The 15,801-nt window shown below is 41.8% G+C and overlaps 1 protein-coding gene and 1 pseudogene across 3 annotated transcripts in view; one reads left to right on the top strand and one right to left on the bottom strand.

The window, feature by feature from the left end:
- The window catches only part of TRIO (trio Rho guanine nucleotide exchange factor), a 360,632-nt gene that overhangs the window by 118,819 nt on the left and 226,012 nt on the right, over positions 1-15,801 (top strand). For all 3 annotated transcript variants that reach the window (XM_055308019.1, XM_055308020.1, XM_055308024.1), the window contains exons 2-3: positions 4,071-4,145; positions 15,108-15,222. In XM_055308019.1, coding sequence (XP_055163994.1) covers positions 4,071-4,145; positions 15,108-15,222 — 190 coding nt within the window. The remainder of the gene's footprint in view (positions 1-4,070; positions 4,146-15,107; positions 15,223-15,801) is intronic.
- On the bottom strand, positions 5,833-6,471 carry LOC129498593 (SH3 domain-binding glutamic acid-rich-like protein 3; annotated as a pseudogene).

The following is a 15,801-nucleotide window of genomic DNA, read 5'->3' as shown; positions in this document are numbered from 1 at the left end:
CTAAATGTCCTCTGACTTTGACCCGGTGTTACTACTTTTCAGGCTGCTTTTCTTTTCATCTAATTTTACTACAAGTCTTTGGCACCCCCTTCCTCCACCTATTAGTGGCATTTTCAAACTCTCTTGGTAGCACTTAGAAGTAAAAGCACTGCTGACTCGTGGTTTGTGACACAAAGACGTGTCCTGAGATCTCAGAAGCATCACTCCAAGATGGTATTTGCTATCCCTTTCTCTCCCCATGAGCATGGGGGGCGGGGGAGCTGTGTGTTATAGAGATAGTCACGGAGCATATCCTTTTGATCCAAAAGTTTAGAAACCACAGCTAGCTCCTTTAATGCACAAGGAAGGAACACAGTAGGAGTTGTTTTATCTGCAGTGTAATCTAGAATCAGTGGAATAGCACAGAAGCCATGTATTTGGAATTTTTTTTTTTAATAGTTGCACACTCTGTTTTCATATAAATAGCTCTTCAGGGCATGGAACAGAATCTGCCTTTTTGATCTAAAGATGTTTCATGGCTGAGTTCTTCCTGCTTTTTATTAAAATTTATATGGTGTATTTAATCTAGCTTTATGGTAAGTATACATGCTTCCTTAACCTTTTGCTTATTGGGTGTGTTTTTTAAAATGGAAATGAGATTAAGGTAATACTTAGGTGATTGCCATAATAGTCACACCAACTCAGTTTCTTTGTGGTTAGTTTTATATTTCTGCTTTTAAGAATTTTTTATTTTAAAAATTTTAATTGACTATTTTCATGAAATTCACATCTTTTCCTGTGACATATTTAACAAAAATACTGTAGTGAAAGTGTGAAGAATTTATATTGTACATGTATGTGTATCACAATCGAAGTGTAACATACTTCAACATCAGCTTAGTCCTGGATTCATGTCCCTTTCCTCTTCTGACGAGATGGTGAGTCTTAACCTAACTTAGGGGAGAACTTCAGGAACCAATAAACTTAAAGTATAGTTCCTGGAAACTAAAACACGAGAGGAAGTGAGTCTCTGGCTTCTAGTGGCATAGGAAATCGAGATTTTTTTTTTGTCGTAAAGTTTTGTTTACTTCCCACCTTGTTTTCCTGTCAGTGTGCTGTTCTTCCTGTGGGGTGGGCTGGAACACGGCAGCTCTCACTTCCATTGGCCGCTCCTGAAAGGGTAGTAATAAATAGGTTGCTGCAGAGAGTCAGCAGGAATTGTTAAGAATGCTTTGGAATGCTCATGTAAGTCACGTAGTCCTCTTGTGAGATGCCAGCACCAGGATTAGGACATTCTACTTGTTGAGGGTTGTGTGAGGCAGGCTGGCCCTCCAGTGGGGCCCTTGTTTCTGTCGTGTGGGGATCCAGGACTGCAGCCAGTGGTGGTCCTTTTGAGGGCTCTCCTCTGTCTGGCCAGGGCATCTCTTGGGGCAGAGGCGATGTGCCGGTGGTAGAAGCATGTGTTTTCTTACCTGGTAGCAATAGAAGGTGGTAGAAGCATGTGTTTTCTTACCTGGTAGCAATAGAAGGGGGATCCTCTTTTCAAATCCCTGTAGATTGGGACCCACAGCTAACTCTCACTCCTTCCTACTGTACGTGTCATTCGATTTGCCTCCCCATTTGTCTGGGTTCCCTAGCACTCTGTGCTGCTGGTGGAACTTTTCACACGGTGCCTTGCCATAGGTATTTATAAGCTTGTCTTCCTGAGGGCCCCTGTGCTGCCTGGTTCCCCTTGGTGTTGGCTCTACTGATGTGTCTGTCCACCACAGATGGAATTGAGGTGGAATCTTTTTCTTTTTAGATGTGTCCAGTGAATTACCTAATGACTGGCAATGAATTGCTGAAACGAGATTGCATCCATTCAATAGTTTTGAAGGAACCTTAAGGATGAAATTGCAGAACTCTTGGCTCTTGTTTTGCCTTTTATAAATAGCTACTGTTTTTAAAAGCTTGGTGGGTTGCCAGCACAGAGGTTGCTACACTGAAAAGCAAAATGGTCTGATGATGTAGAAGTGTGGGTTCCGTGTTGAGCCCTTTCAGACCCAGAGAGGTAATGCTGCTGCATCTCCTGGACCTTGGGGTCCTCCTCAGGATGCATTTGCTGCTGTCCTTGGGCAGGGTCTCTAGTGACTGTCAATATCATGGTTAATCCTGTTAAACAGGGTTCTTGATATATGTAGAAGTATTCTGCGGGCAGGAGAGACTTAATTAATCAAATCATACCAGTAATATAGTCATTCTTTGCCTCTATGAATGATATATTGAGGATGCTGGGTTCTGTTCTGTTCCTCCCCAAAGTGCTGATGTTTGTTGCTTGCTTGCTTTGGCAGGCTGCTAACGTGGCTGGACTCAAGCTATGACTCTCAGCTCCTCTGCCCTGGGCTGCAACAGGAATCTTGGTCAGATACTTTGTCTTTAGCTTGGAGCTTGCCTTGTACCAGTGAGGCTCAGGGTAGAGCCGGAGACTGGAGCCAAGATTATACACAGAACCCGGAGCTCCCCGGCTCCTTCCCTTCTCTCGTCTGCTACTGAGGTTGCCTCGAGATGTGGCTGGTTCTTGTGTTGACAGCTCCACGTGGCTCTTGTGTTGACAGCTCCACGTGGCTCCGCTGGTGCCCTGTCCTGCTCCGCTGGCATCCTGTCCTCAGGCGACAGCCCCAGTCTCCGTGTTCCCAGTGACAGTCCCTTCTTTCCAAGTCGTGTCTCCCTGCTTTGGGTTACTCTGCAGCCTTGAGACAGTTCTTTGTTTTTTGTTCTTGTAGGCTTTTTCTGTGGCAGGGCTAGTCCCCCAGGGGCTACTCAGACCTGTCACAAGTGGAAGCCCCAGGTCAGTGAGAGAGTGCTTTCCTTGCTCTCTAAATCCAGATCTGCATCTTGCACTATTGTGTTACTGAGCTACCATTCTGGAGCGTTCTTGTATGGTTTTGGGCAAAAACAAACAGGAAATAAGTGATGGGGCAGTGGTCTTTTATTTTTTCCTAGAGATTGTTGAGCCAATAATGATAGTTTCTAGTTTTGATGAGGATAACCAGTATCCTGGACCAAAATTTCCTCCAGGAGAAATATCCCGAGGAATTGTTTTTTTTTTTTTTAAAGATTTTATTTATTTATTCATAGAGATGCAGAGAGAGAGAGAGTAGCAGAGACACAGGCAGAGGGAGAAGCAGGCCCCATGCAGAGAGCCTGACGTGGGACTCCATCCAGGGTCTTCAGGATCACGCCCTGGGCTGCAGGCAGCGCTAAAACTGCTGCGCCCCCGGGGCTGCCCCTGAAGAATTGTTATGAGCATGAACATTCTGGGCCCCAGACTCCCCTGTGGGCATACACCCTGGTGAGCTGGGCCACACGCGTTTAGGCTGCAAGATGGATATCGGCTTGCCCTGAATTGCTTGCTTCATGCTTCTTTTCCATGATCTCTCCACTTGCCTTTGACGGTACTGGACGTGGGGAGAGGAGAGTTGGTTCACAGTGAGAAGATGCACTCAGCCGCCTTCTGAATCAGGTGGCACTGGGACATCTTACCCACTAACTAGGGACATTCTTCCAGGGGGGCATGACCCAGAAAGCCTGGAAGGTTAGGGCATAAAGGGAGCTGTGGCCAGTCCCCAGCTATTTATAATTCCTGTTCTCCTCACTGCCACTGTTTATTTTTAACCACTCTGGACTCCCAAGGAGGAGGCTTGGAGCTCCCCCTAGGGGCTTCAGTGTGCCACCAATCGCCGTGTTTAAAACCTGATATTGCTGCTTTGTTTGCATTCATCTACAGGATTCAGATGAAGATGTTTGAAATGATCTGGACTGGTTTCATGTCCTGTGTTTTTGGGAGCAGATTTTTATTGCTACAAATGGCCTCGAGCCTGCTTAGTACAGGAGCCTTTGGGTCTGTGTGCAAATCATTGACATTAAAAATAGAAGATAATTCTGTGATCACAGTCTTTTCTTCATAGAATTTACATGATTTGAAATGATTTTTCTAAAACTGATTTAATGGGTGTGAGTAAAGCTACTCTATTGGCATTGGATATGGTGGGTAAGAAGTTAAATGTCACTCAAGTAACCTAGTAATTTGAATTTTTCTTTATATATTTCAGGGTTTCGAAAAAACGATGAAATGAAAGCTATGGATGTTTTGCCAATTTTAAAGGAAAAAGTTGCATACCTTTCAGGTAAAGTTAAACTTTTCTAATCTGTGGTACTACTCCTTCTGATTGCTTCTGATACAGTGTTAGAGTCTGAAATACTAAACTAACTCACCTGTCACACATAGAAAAAGCACTGGTGTTTCAGTGGATTTTTAATTGCCTTATTCTTATAGCATTCTCCTGAGAAATTAGTGCTCAGTGCGTTTTCTTCTAGCGAGTAGGCACATCATAAGTCACCAGATAGCACTGGTGAGTAAAAATAGGTTTGTATCATTCAACAAACATTTGGTGTTTTTCCCTATTCAGTCAAGTAAAACAAATGATTGTTTAAAAGTCCATCATCTTTTGAAAGTGATGGGATTTGACCTGACTTGGATGAGTCATGAATTTTTTACCTTGGTTTCTTGTTCCCTGATCTTGGAGTTCCTAGAACCCATATTATGGACTATGAAAGCCCCAGTGATCTCTACCAACTGGGTCCTCCACTTACCTGTACAGCCTGGTGCTGGGGAATGCCTGGCCTCCTGCAGGTTGGTGACAGTCTAGACCAGCCTCTCAGGCTTTGGGGCACTTGACCTCTTTTCTGCACATTAGAGGGTCAACTTTAGGGCTTTTGGGGCTGTTTCTTTGGGGGTTCCTGCCCCCATGAACAGAAGAGCCTTTGGGTATTTTACCTTTTTGGCACTAGTTCAACTTTTTACAAAACAAAGGTTTGCAGATTTTTCTGCTCTGTTGTAGCAGGAACTAAATGTGTGGACTGTCATGTGCTTTGAGGCAGTCTTCCTGGATGTGTTTCCCTTGAGAATTTTTTATCTTTCTCAAACAGGCATAATATGCTGATCTGATGTCTCTTTTTGAACACATTTTGTTTTGAATGTGTAACACCACCAGCTGCTTTTATATGTTGGGTGTGTCTTTTTGGCATGTGGAACAGGGCTATATTACAGTACAACTCCCTGTGGTACTTTTCTACTCTCACCTCCATGGCCAGTGGTATTTCCTGGCACCCCTTGGAAATGTTGTTTGATGATTTGGCTCAAGTGAATCTAATTCAAAACTCATTTGAAATGCTAATAGAAGTTCATGAGAAGAAGAAATGCTTTAGATAGTTGGGAATACATGTTTTAAAAAATGCCCCTCCTGCTTACAATTAGGCCAAGTTTTAAAAGTATCCTTGCTCTTTTCTTTCCTAAGCACTTAGTGACAAACTGCATAAGGTAGACTCGTGCTGTTTTTTGTCAGCTCCTGATTTCGTAGTTTACAGATGGATTTTAAAGTTAATATGATGAAAAAGACTCTGCTTATAAACAATAGAGGTGGCAGTGGAAGGGCTTAAAGCCAATTTCACATGTTCTTCAATTTTTATGTTTCAAGTGTGGGTCTGTAGTGAGAACACTTGCTGCCTTGGTTAAGCTCCTGGAGACACATGTCAAGAGCAGGGGAAAGCTAAGGTTGATGATTTTTATTTGTATTCATTCTTTATCAGGCATTTAATACAGTGTATCTCATTTGATGTCATTTTTGTCTAAGTTGCTATCCGAATTAAAACTATTTCCCTTTTAACTGATTGAAGAAATAAAATCATTTGTCTTTCGGAGTGCATCATGACTTTTTACTCAAACCCTAAATTCTGCAGGGTTAATTAAAGTTGAGTCTCTTTAGTCGGGAGAGAAGTTCTGCACTGCCCCAAACTAGTCCAGAACCATTTTTTTTTTTCCAATGGAATGGGACATTTAATTGTCTCTAGGGTGTTCCCAGGATGGGGAATGCGGGGCCTTTGGCAGAGCCCTGGTTAATGGAACCAACAAAGGTGCCCATCAGCCAGTGCCAGGCAGGGTGGCAGCCTCAGGGCCTGGCTGAGGGCAGCCAGCACTTGGGCTGTTGCTTAAGACAATTTCTGAGACTAGTGGGTAAGGAATGTCGCCTTTGAATGGAGGAGAGAGGAGGAGAAGGGGCTTGGGTTGAGGGGAGAGGTTCCAAGGTCAGAAGGCTAGGAACAACAGGGAGTTATAAGGTCCTTCATGGCCGGGCGGTGGCTGGGGGATGTGGTGATGGAGCCCAGTGGGCTCAGGCCAATTTCAGGAACTCCTGCAGTGTGTTTTGTTCCACAGCCTCCACGAAGAGCTCATAGTCCCCACAGTACTGGTCCCCGTTGACAATCTGGGGTGGGGTGGCCTTGGGGTTGCCCGCCAAGGCTCGCATCTCATCCCGCAGGGCATTGTCCTGGGAGATGTCCACTAGCTGGTACTGGATGCACTTCCCATCCAGGATGCGGGTCACCTCGCTCTGCTGGTACTTGATCTCGCGGGAGCTGGTGACCGACGTGCTTGTAGACGCTCAGGCCACTCATGCTGTGGGTGGACGAGCGGGCCAACAGGCGGACGGACGGCGGTAACGTCAGCTGCACGGCCTGGAGACCCAGAACCATTTTTAAATATTAGAGATGGTAGGACTTTCGCCAACTGACTTAGTTAATGAAGTTGGTAGGTGCCACCAAGGCTTTATAGTATTTCCTACTTTCTGACCAGAATTGGCAAGTTTTGTTAGCATGATAACATTTGCTGATTTTCTTAGGCTTGCTGTTATATTGTTTAGGAAGGAAAAAGAAAAACCCACTAAATTAAAAACAAATTGGTTACTTGCATAGTGATTTCTTTGTTTGCAAAAGGTTTACAATGAAGGAATAAACTTTTGAAAAATTTATATACCTCTGATCCTGTTTTTTAAAATCTGTTTTATTGAGATATAATCTATATACCATAAAATCTGCCCTTTAAAAGTGTGTTATTTGGTGAATTTTAGGGTTTTCACAAGGTTGTGTAACCATCACCATGGTCTAATCCCGGAGCACTTTGATTACCTCTAAAAGAACCCCATGCCCAACGCCCATTTCCTCTACTGCCAGGCTCTGGCAACTGCTAATCTACTTTTCTGCTCTGACCCTATTTTTTAAAGACTATTAGGGGATATTTATTGTGGTACGTTTGTAAAAACTCTCCATGTGAGTAGCTTTTAGTAAATCTAAGTAGAATAACTAGGGCTTTGAAAATGCAGGCCAGAAGATCAGTGATTCCATGAGATACTTATAGGTCAAAATCTCTAAAAACCCAGTGGGGATTCTTTGAAGTTGAATATTTCTGATCCTCAGTCTCATCTCCAGGTACTGTAGAAGGCATTCCTCACCGCATGTAGGTAAGACAGCAAAGTATTTACTAACTCCTGCAGGAGGTGAATTAAATGAGGTGACAAGCCTGACTTCGTGCTTCAGGTCAGAAGGAGGAGCAGTAAAAGAAGTGTTTTATAGTTTATATTTGACATTTAATGTGTATATTGATATGTTATATATATAGTCCTAGTGTGGATATCACATATGTATGTATGTTTGTATGTATGTATATAATATCAACCCTTTGCCACTAGGGGCTAAAACTTGGCCCTCAAAAGAACTCACAGACTACCATCAGAATTAAGAACACTCTTTTCTCTTTAACTTTTTATCATGAAACATTTCAGCATAAGGAGAGTGAATAGTACAGTGAATTTCCATGAACCATGGTCACTTCAATACTTTTGTCATCTGTATTCCTTTAAAAGCTTTAGGAAAAAAACTTCAATACCATTAACAGACTTAAAACATGAGTAGTAATTCTTTAACATAAAAGTGCCAATCAATATTCAAACTTCCCTGTTTGATAATTTGTTTCATAGGATATATGTGGCAATTGGTCAATCTCTCTGTTTCTCAATCTATGGGTTTTTAACTCCTTCTCCTCCTTTTTATCTCATCGGCTTATGTTAATTATTAGGTGAAGAAACTGTTTTCCTGCAGATTTCCCTACATTTTAGCTTTTGCTGATTGTACCCATGAGTGGCCATTTAGTATGTTCTCCTTCCCCTGGGTTTCCTGTAAACTAGGAGCTGCATATGAGGCTTGATCAGACCAGCTTATATTTTGCAGGAAGAAGGCAAAAAAAAAAAAAAAAATGGGTGGTGGTGGGTAGTTCTACTTGGAGTTTTGTTGGGCGGAGTCTGGCTCTCTCTTTTTTTTTATGGTGTCAAGCATTCATCGATGATCATGATTTAGATCTAGTATTTTATCACAGTTACAAAATGGTGACATTTTGTAATTATATCCTTTCTTCTTTATTAGCTTGGATATTCTATAAAAAGAAGTGTCCTCTCATCGGTTTCTTGGTGGTCCTGAGAACACCATTACTTCAAGAAAAGGATAAATGATTGATTCTTGTCCTTTATCAGTTTTCAGACTAACAAAAAATGACCCTTAGTCATTTCAGACTGATTAAAAAACAAACAAACAAACAAATAAATAAATAACCACAATGGGATCCCTAGGTGGTTCTGGTTTGGCGCCTGCCTTTGAAGCCCAGGGTGTGGTCCTGGAGTCCTGGGATCAAGTCCCATGTCGGGCTTCTCTGCCTGTGTCTCTGCCTCTCTCTCTCTCTCTTATGAATAAATGAATAAAATCTTAGAAAAAAACAAAACAACTTTGCTTTTTAATGTTTGATGCGTTACAATTAGTTACAGAATTTTTTTTTTATTCTCTTAAGAAGTTAAAATTTTCTCATCTTTGACCAAATGGGAGTGTCTTCAGATTGGCTCCTGAATCCATGCACTGCAATCCTACAGCTTCTCTTTTTGCTAATGAGACAAGATGTTTCACCGAGCTTTGTCTGTCTTTGTCCACATCTGGAACCAGCTGTTTCTTCAAAGTGTGCTGGTTCCTTTGCATGGGAGAAAGGCTCAGGGTGCTAGAGAAGCTGGCTGTTCCTAGCAGTTTCTTCAGGGAACACATCTGGGAAATACGTGTATGTGATATTTAAAAAAAAAAAAAAAAAAGATGTGAGATGCCTGGGTGGCTCAGTGGTTAAGCGTCTGCCTTCGGCTCAGGGCGTGATCCCGGAGTCCTGGGATCGAGTCCCACATCGGGCTCCCTGCATGGAGCCTGCTTCTCCCTCTGCCTGTGTCTCTGCCTGTGTGTGTGTGTGTGTGTTTGTGTGTGTGTCTCTGTCTCTCATGAATAAATGAAATCTTAAAAAATAAATAATTAAAAAAAAGATGCATGACTTTTTACTAAAGTTTTTAATTCAGATTTAGGGTTACAGATTTTTTTCTTTGATTTTATATTTGTATCTTTTTTTCCTTATACTAAAAATCTAAGTTCATCAACATATTGCTTATTACATTATAACACTGATGTTATTGCCACACTGTGACTACCGAATGTAAGCTAATACTTATGTCATCTGAAGGATATATTCCCCTAGGAGCATACAGTTCTGTTACTGTGGTTTGTTTGTTTGGCTATTTATTTATTTATTTAATATTGTATTTATTTATTCATGAGAGACACAGAGAGAGAGGCAGAGACACAAGCAGGCTCCATGCAGGGAGCCCGACGCGGAACTCGATCCTGGGTCTCCAGGATCATACCCTGGGCTGAAGGCGGCGCTAAACCGCTGAGCCACCCAGGCTGCCCTGGTTACTGTGTTTTAAAAATCATATAGAATAGCTCCTCTCAGTGTGGGTCAAATTCCTGCCAACTTGAAACTCCAGATAATGTGTTTCATTTTGTTTTATAGCTTATCGGCCCCCTGGGTGGCCCAGCAGTTTATCGCCACCTTCAGCCCAGGGTGCCATCCTGGAGACTGGGGATCGAGTCTCACATCGGGCTCCCTGTAGGGAGCCTGCTTTGCTTCTCCCTCTGCCTGTGTCTGTGCCTCTCTCTCTGTGTCTCTCATGAATAAATAAATAAAAACTTAAAAAAAAAGAAAAGCTTAAGAAAACCAACCACCTAATCTTGGTTCAATATTAAGTAAAATGTGTACATCATTCCAGGGTTAAAGACTTTAAAAAAAAAAAGTACAAAGAAATGTAGTTCTTTTTCCCTGCCTCTTCTACCATGTACCTTTCTTCCACCAAAGGAAACTTTTTGTTTTTGTTTTCTTTAGTTTTTTGGTTTTTTCTTATACTTGTAAAATAGGAGTGCTCTCTGTCCATCTCTTCCTCTCCCCCCGCTCCCTGAGGTAAACAGTAATGTATTCATGTACTGTTTCCTCTGCTTGCTATTTCATTTTAACAGTATTCTGGAGCACAGAATATTAGTACTTACAGAGATTCCACATTCCTTTTACAGTTGTTTAAACTCAACTGTATGTACCATACTTGGTTCAGTCAGTTGCCTATTGCTAGACATTTGGGTTGCTTTTTTTAGAAGGAGTTTTTGGGGCAGAGCAATGTGGACATCATTCACCTTTGCAAGGGGGATATTGTTGGGAATGTGTGATTGCCCAGAGGTTTGCTGTACTGGGGCTACTGACCATAGTTCTTCTTATTCCAGTTTTACAGAGTTCTACATTTTCTGGAAAGGGAGGGGGCACCTCCCATCCATCTGAGATATTCTTGTTAGCCTCCGGCACAGTCTGAGGCCATAGTGACAGACTGGAAGGCCGGGTATCGCCAGAGGCTTTCCAAGTGCCCCATCAAAGAACCCTTTAGAGTTTTCATTCAAAATGCTCTGCAAACCGGTTTCTCATTCTCAGGACCATGCTGCAGGAGGCGAGCATGTGAGGAGGGTATAGGGCTGTGGAGCTGCTGGCCTTGGCTACCCCTAGAACTCCAGGGCCCACTGGACACCTTTATAACAGTTATCTTAGTTGACAGCGGACTTAATTTCTTCTTAATACCTTCTTCAGAGGTTCCTTTGTAAAAGTCTGCTTTTCATGGTCATTGAGTTAGACTGCTCCTTGGGGGAGTGGGGCATAAAGAGTCATTTTCACTGGTATTGTAATCTAGAAATTCAAATAAGGGCCATACAAGAAAAATACAGTTGGTTCACGGAGATTTATATTATACTCCTCAAAGCAAGTATGCCTTCCTTAGAAGAGATGGATGAAAGGGGAGTTCTTAATTGATTTAAAGAAAAGGGGGCAACTCTGAATCTAGCTGTTTCTGTGGTCATTCTTGGCCATGCTGCTCCAGAGCTCATGTCTTCTGGACTTTCAACTTTTAGAAGAGAAAATAAGCATCACTAGGTTCAAGGAAGGGTCACACAGACAGCTACAGCTATAATGCAAGACTTTCTCAGCTTGCTTTCTCATGGTGAACCTCAGTCTTTTTAGCATTTGTGTTTGTTGTTTTGTGTAAAGATTGATTTATTTTAGCGGGGGGCGGGGGGAGAGAAGAAGGGACAGAGGGAGATGGAGGAAGAATCTCAAGTAGGCTACACGCTAAGCACAGATCTTGACCTGGGCCTCCATTCCACGCTGAGATCAGGACCTAGCCAAAATCAAGTCAAATGCCTTAACCAATTTAGCCACTCAGGCACCCCTACATCTATGTTTCTATACGAATGTTTGTTAGGCATGCCTGTTTTTAACTTCCTGATGCTGATAGTAGGTATTTTTAATTAACTTTGTGTAGAGTATAGATGAGGAATCCATTCATTCAGCAAATACTGAGTATGCTTTTTGTTCCAGTTTCATATTAGGCCTTGGAGGTATATTCTGATGTCAGTGAAAGAGTAGATGTGCCTGTCTCCATAGAGCTTCCATTTAGCAGGCAAGACAGAGAAAGAAAAAGACTGTGTAAATCATATAATTTATTAGAAGGTGAAAGGTATCTTACAGAAATATAATGGGATATGGGGACAATGGTAAGAATTAAAAATAAAAGTGGTATTATGAACAAAAACTATACTTTGTTTCATTTGTTTGACTGAAACAGCATTGGACAGGCAGATACTCCTTAACAAGCTGCTAGTTTTGATTACAGACATGGAGCAGTCATGTGAGTCCTCTCATACTTAGACATATTGGACATGATATATGCAGGAAATGGATTTCCTGCCCTTTTCATTCTAGAAACTAAGGCACTGGATTTCTCCTCTATAAAATGGGACTGCTATGTGTCCCACCTGCCTCACCCTGAGGCTGCAGGTTGACATTACATCCACATATCCAACAGGTGAAGCTTTGATGAGCTGAAGTATCATTCTTGTTACTAGTTCAGGAAGAAGAACTTTAAAGTTGTAACTTTCCTGCTTCATAACCAGACAGTGTTCTCATTTGTGTGCTTTCTGGGTTTTGTGACATTGACACTATGTTAAATCTTGGAGAACACAATCCAAACATGCATCTGTGGCATTGACTTTAGGCTTCTTGAGGTTCAGAGGCCATGATTCTCCGAACAAATGCTATATTTCATTGATTCTCAGGTGTTTTTTTTTTTTTTTAACTGCATTGGGAGGGGTCAGCAGATAGATGATGGGCACCTGCCTGTCACTGACTACAACACACCCCAGATTGGACGATGTACCCTGATGTACGGAGGTTAGCAAGCGAAAGCAAATTTTTAAATTATTTAAATAGAGAATACACAATTCTTCATAAATGGTTTTTGATGAAGTTTTAAAACTAGTGCGTTTTTTGAAGCTCTGTTCTGGGAAAAGGAAAAAGAGAGTGAAAAATTTTTTTCCTCTTAAAAGGCAAGTTTGGGTTTAAGTAAGTTTTTTGGGGACATAAGTGAGAGCCCATTTGGTGGATGAGCTTGCTGGCCACTCTCAGGGCTCTGCTCATTGGTGCTAGCTTGGGGAAAATTTCTAGTTAAAAGGTGAAGCAGTACAACAGGCATTTAGAACCTGTGTACACACTTGAATTCTATGTCAGCAGATGGCTGCATGCAGTGTGCACGCCTGTGTATTGCCCACATGAGTTCTTTGATGGGCAGGCTTTGGATTTTACTTTTCGCACCCATGGTGGAGCAAGCTTTCTTGCTTGAGGAGATTCAGTGACCCCAGAGGGAGGAGAGTCAAACATGGGTCATTGTTATCCAGTCTCCCTACTGAATCAAATGTTATGTTGCATTTTAAATTCAGAATGGTGGTCCAGGAAAATGTTAGAGGTTATTCTGTTTATCAAAAGTGGGGTGAATGTTTTAACCCAAATATCATACTTTATTTGTATGAACTCAAATTTCTGTAATATATGTTGATCTGCAGTATATTTATAAGATTTTATTTGAGAAAGAGAGAGAAAGAGCACGAGCAGGCAAAGGGAGAAGCAGACACCCTGCTGAGCAGGGAGCCTGACATGGGGCTCAAACCCAGGACCTTGAGATCATGACCTGAGCCAAAGGTGGACGCTTAATTGACTGAACCACCCAGGCGCCCTGAACTGCAATGTTGTTGATCAAGGAGATGGGTTCTTTTTGGGAAAGTATCAAAGATGTTGGGGAGATTTTTTAAAATTCTGAATTGTTGCCTGTCTTATCTTTGGGATAAGAGGTATTCCCCAGAACTAGGACCATTGATTTTACTCTAAAAATTCTTTCTAATATTTCAGAATATCATTTGGTGATGGCATTTATAACAGTACCTTCATTCATTAAAAAGTTTAGGAACTGTCATTCAGTTGTCCTTCTGACATTTTTACTACTTTAGAGAGATTTAAAGCCATTAGTGGCTTTAAATTTTGTTAAGTTTTTGTCAGGGCAAAGCTTATGTTTTTTTGCCTTTTTTTCCCTTTTTTTGTAATTTCATTTAAGTAATCTTTATACTCAATATGGGACTGTAACTCATGACCCTGAGATCAAGAGTTGCATGCTCTTCTGAGCCAGCCCCCCCCCACCCCCCCACCCCCTCCCCGTCTTTATTTAAGCTCTTTGAGCATTAGTATCTTTAATTATAAAGCCGGAATGATAAAACCTCTAAACATTTTTAGTGGCTATGATTTAGTGTTCCCATGTAATATGTGAATTACTGGATTTATAAATAATTCAACACTTTTCTAGATTACATGACCTTAAGTACATGTGGATCATTTTAAGTGTTCAGAATTAAAATTGAAATTATTGTTCAGAGGGACTATTAATCATTCTTGGAAATTGTGAAAATCTGTATGTAGTGAAATGTGTTTTAAAATCCCAACACCTTGTGCTGAATCCTTTTTTGGCTTTTCTAAAAGGAAAGAATCTGGTTTTCTGTTGTTAATGTTTGCTTGCTTTTTAATTTTACCTCTGTTGATGAAGTAAATAAGATGAGAACATAATGAAGAGCTTCATGTTGTGACTTGAATTTTGAGGTCGAACTGCTTAGATGACCAGAACTGTAAAGCTAAGGAAGGATTCACTTGGGAAGGCTAGATTTTCCTTCTCTGTTTTGTTTTCAGAAAACATTGATGGAAGTGATAACATATATCTGGAAATTTCACTAAAAGTGTTCAGTGATACAACAGACCTCACTGGGATTTTATGTATGTTCATGAGGGTCACATCATGCCTATGACAAGACAATCACTTGAGATTTGTACTTAGTATGTAATGTAATTTTCCTAAATTCAAGCTAATTTTATTCTGTCTTAAAAATTTTAAATGTCACTTTATTTTTATGTGTGGCTTTGTGTGAGAGATGGATGAGGCTTGACTGTTGGGGTCAGGTGCTGCCCTCGAGAGAGGAAGATGCCCTGGGTCCCAGGTAATAGAAAGTCTTCATCAGCATCAAGTGTGGAGACCATTCTTGTCTCTTTGCCTTCAAGACTTACAACCTAGTTTGGTTGATAGCAAAGAGGGAGTTTAGAATGCTGGGGTGGAAGGAGGGGGGCAGTGTGGAGGAGTACAAGAGGGCTTGGGGAGACATGAGGAGGCTGTGATTTAAGGGCAATGATGCCCATATACATGGAAACATTCTCCAAACCTGAAACTGAAGTCGGAGGAAACACATAGGAGGTTCAAAAGACGAGGCCTTCTCCAATGGCTTCCACTCAGACTCGTTCTTCAGAGTCCTGGGGAGGGGATGAAGTAGCAGCTGCACCTCCCCTGAAACAGGGACCCTTGCTGTTTGCACCATCCTTCCTGGCCATGCAGTTGGTGGAGGTTTAGCATCACATGAGTGGCTGGGTGACCTCCAGTGGCATGCAGAGTCCTGTCCTCTCTTGTTTGTGTCTAAGCGTGCTCCAAATGCTTGTTTTTCAGGTGGCAGAGATAAACGTGGAGGTCCCATTTTAACATTTCCTGCTCGCAGCAATCATGATAGAATACGACAGGAGGACCTCAGAAGACTCATTTCCTATCTAGCCTGTATCCCTAGGTGAGTTTTGTGTGGTTTGTGGTTTGTCGCTCTTTTGACTGTTCCAAAAAATGGGGCCCTGTGCTCTCTAGAAGCAGCTGCAAGTGGCTGGAATTCTAAGCAATCCAAACAGGGCAGAACTAAAATCGTAATCCCTGTGCTTAGCTCTAATTTATGATGTTTACAACACTTCTGGGTGTGGGGATGAGAAGGTACGAGTCTTGCTTAAAGAGCTTTGTGTGGTGACGGTGGGGCTGGGATCAGGATGTGGTAACTCAGGTGCACTGTCCTTGGTGAATGATACCAAGATGTCATGCCCTGCAAGACCACCAATGGAATGCCAATTCTGTCTTCATGCTGATCTTCAGTTTCTGAAAAGCATCCTCTTGATTTGTGGCATGAAGTTTGTGAGGCGTTAAAAATCATTATTAGCTAAGATGCTAAGTTTGGGAACACCCATTCAGTCTGAGACCCTATTAGTGATAGTGGGATCTTTAGTGTGGATGCTGAAGAACGCCAAGAATAGGCAAGGCTTTATTTTCTGGATTATTTTTTGGAAAAGAGTATACTGCTGTGATATAATCCAAGGACTTAAACATG

Source organism: Nyctereutes procyonoides, unplaced genomic scaffold (genome assembly GCF_905146905.1).
Source record: "Nyctereutes procyonoides isolate TBG_1078 unplaced genomic scaffold, NYPRO_anot_genome, whole genome shotgun sequence".
NCBI lineage: Eukaryota > Metazoa > Chordata > Mammalia > Carnivora > Canidae > Nyctereutes > Nyctereutes procyonoides.
Note: the sequence above shows the minus strand (reverse complement) of the source record. Positions and strands in the feature narration are given on the sequence as shown.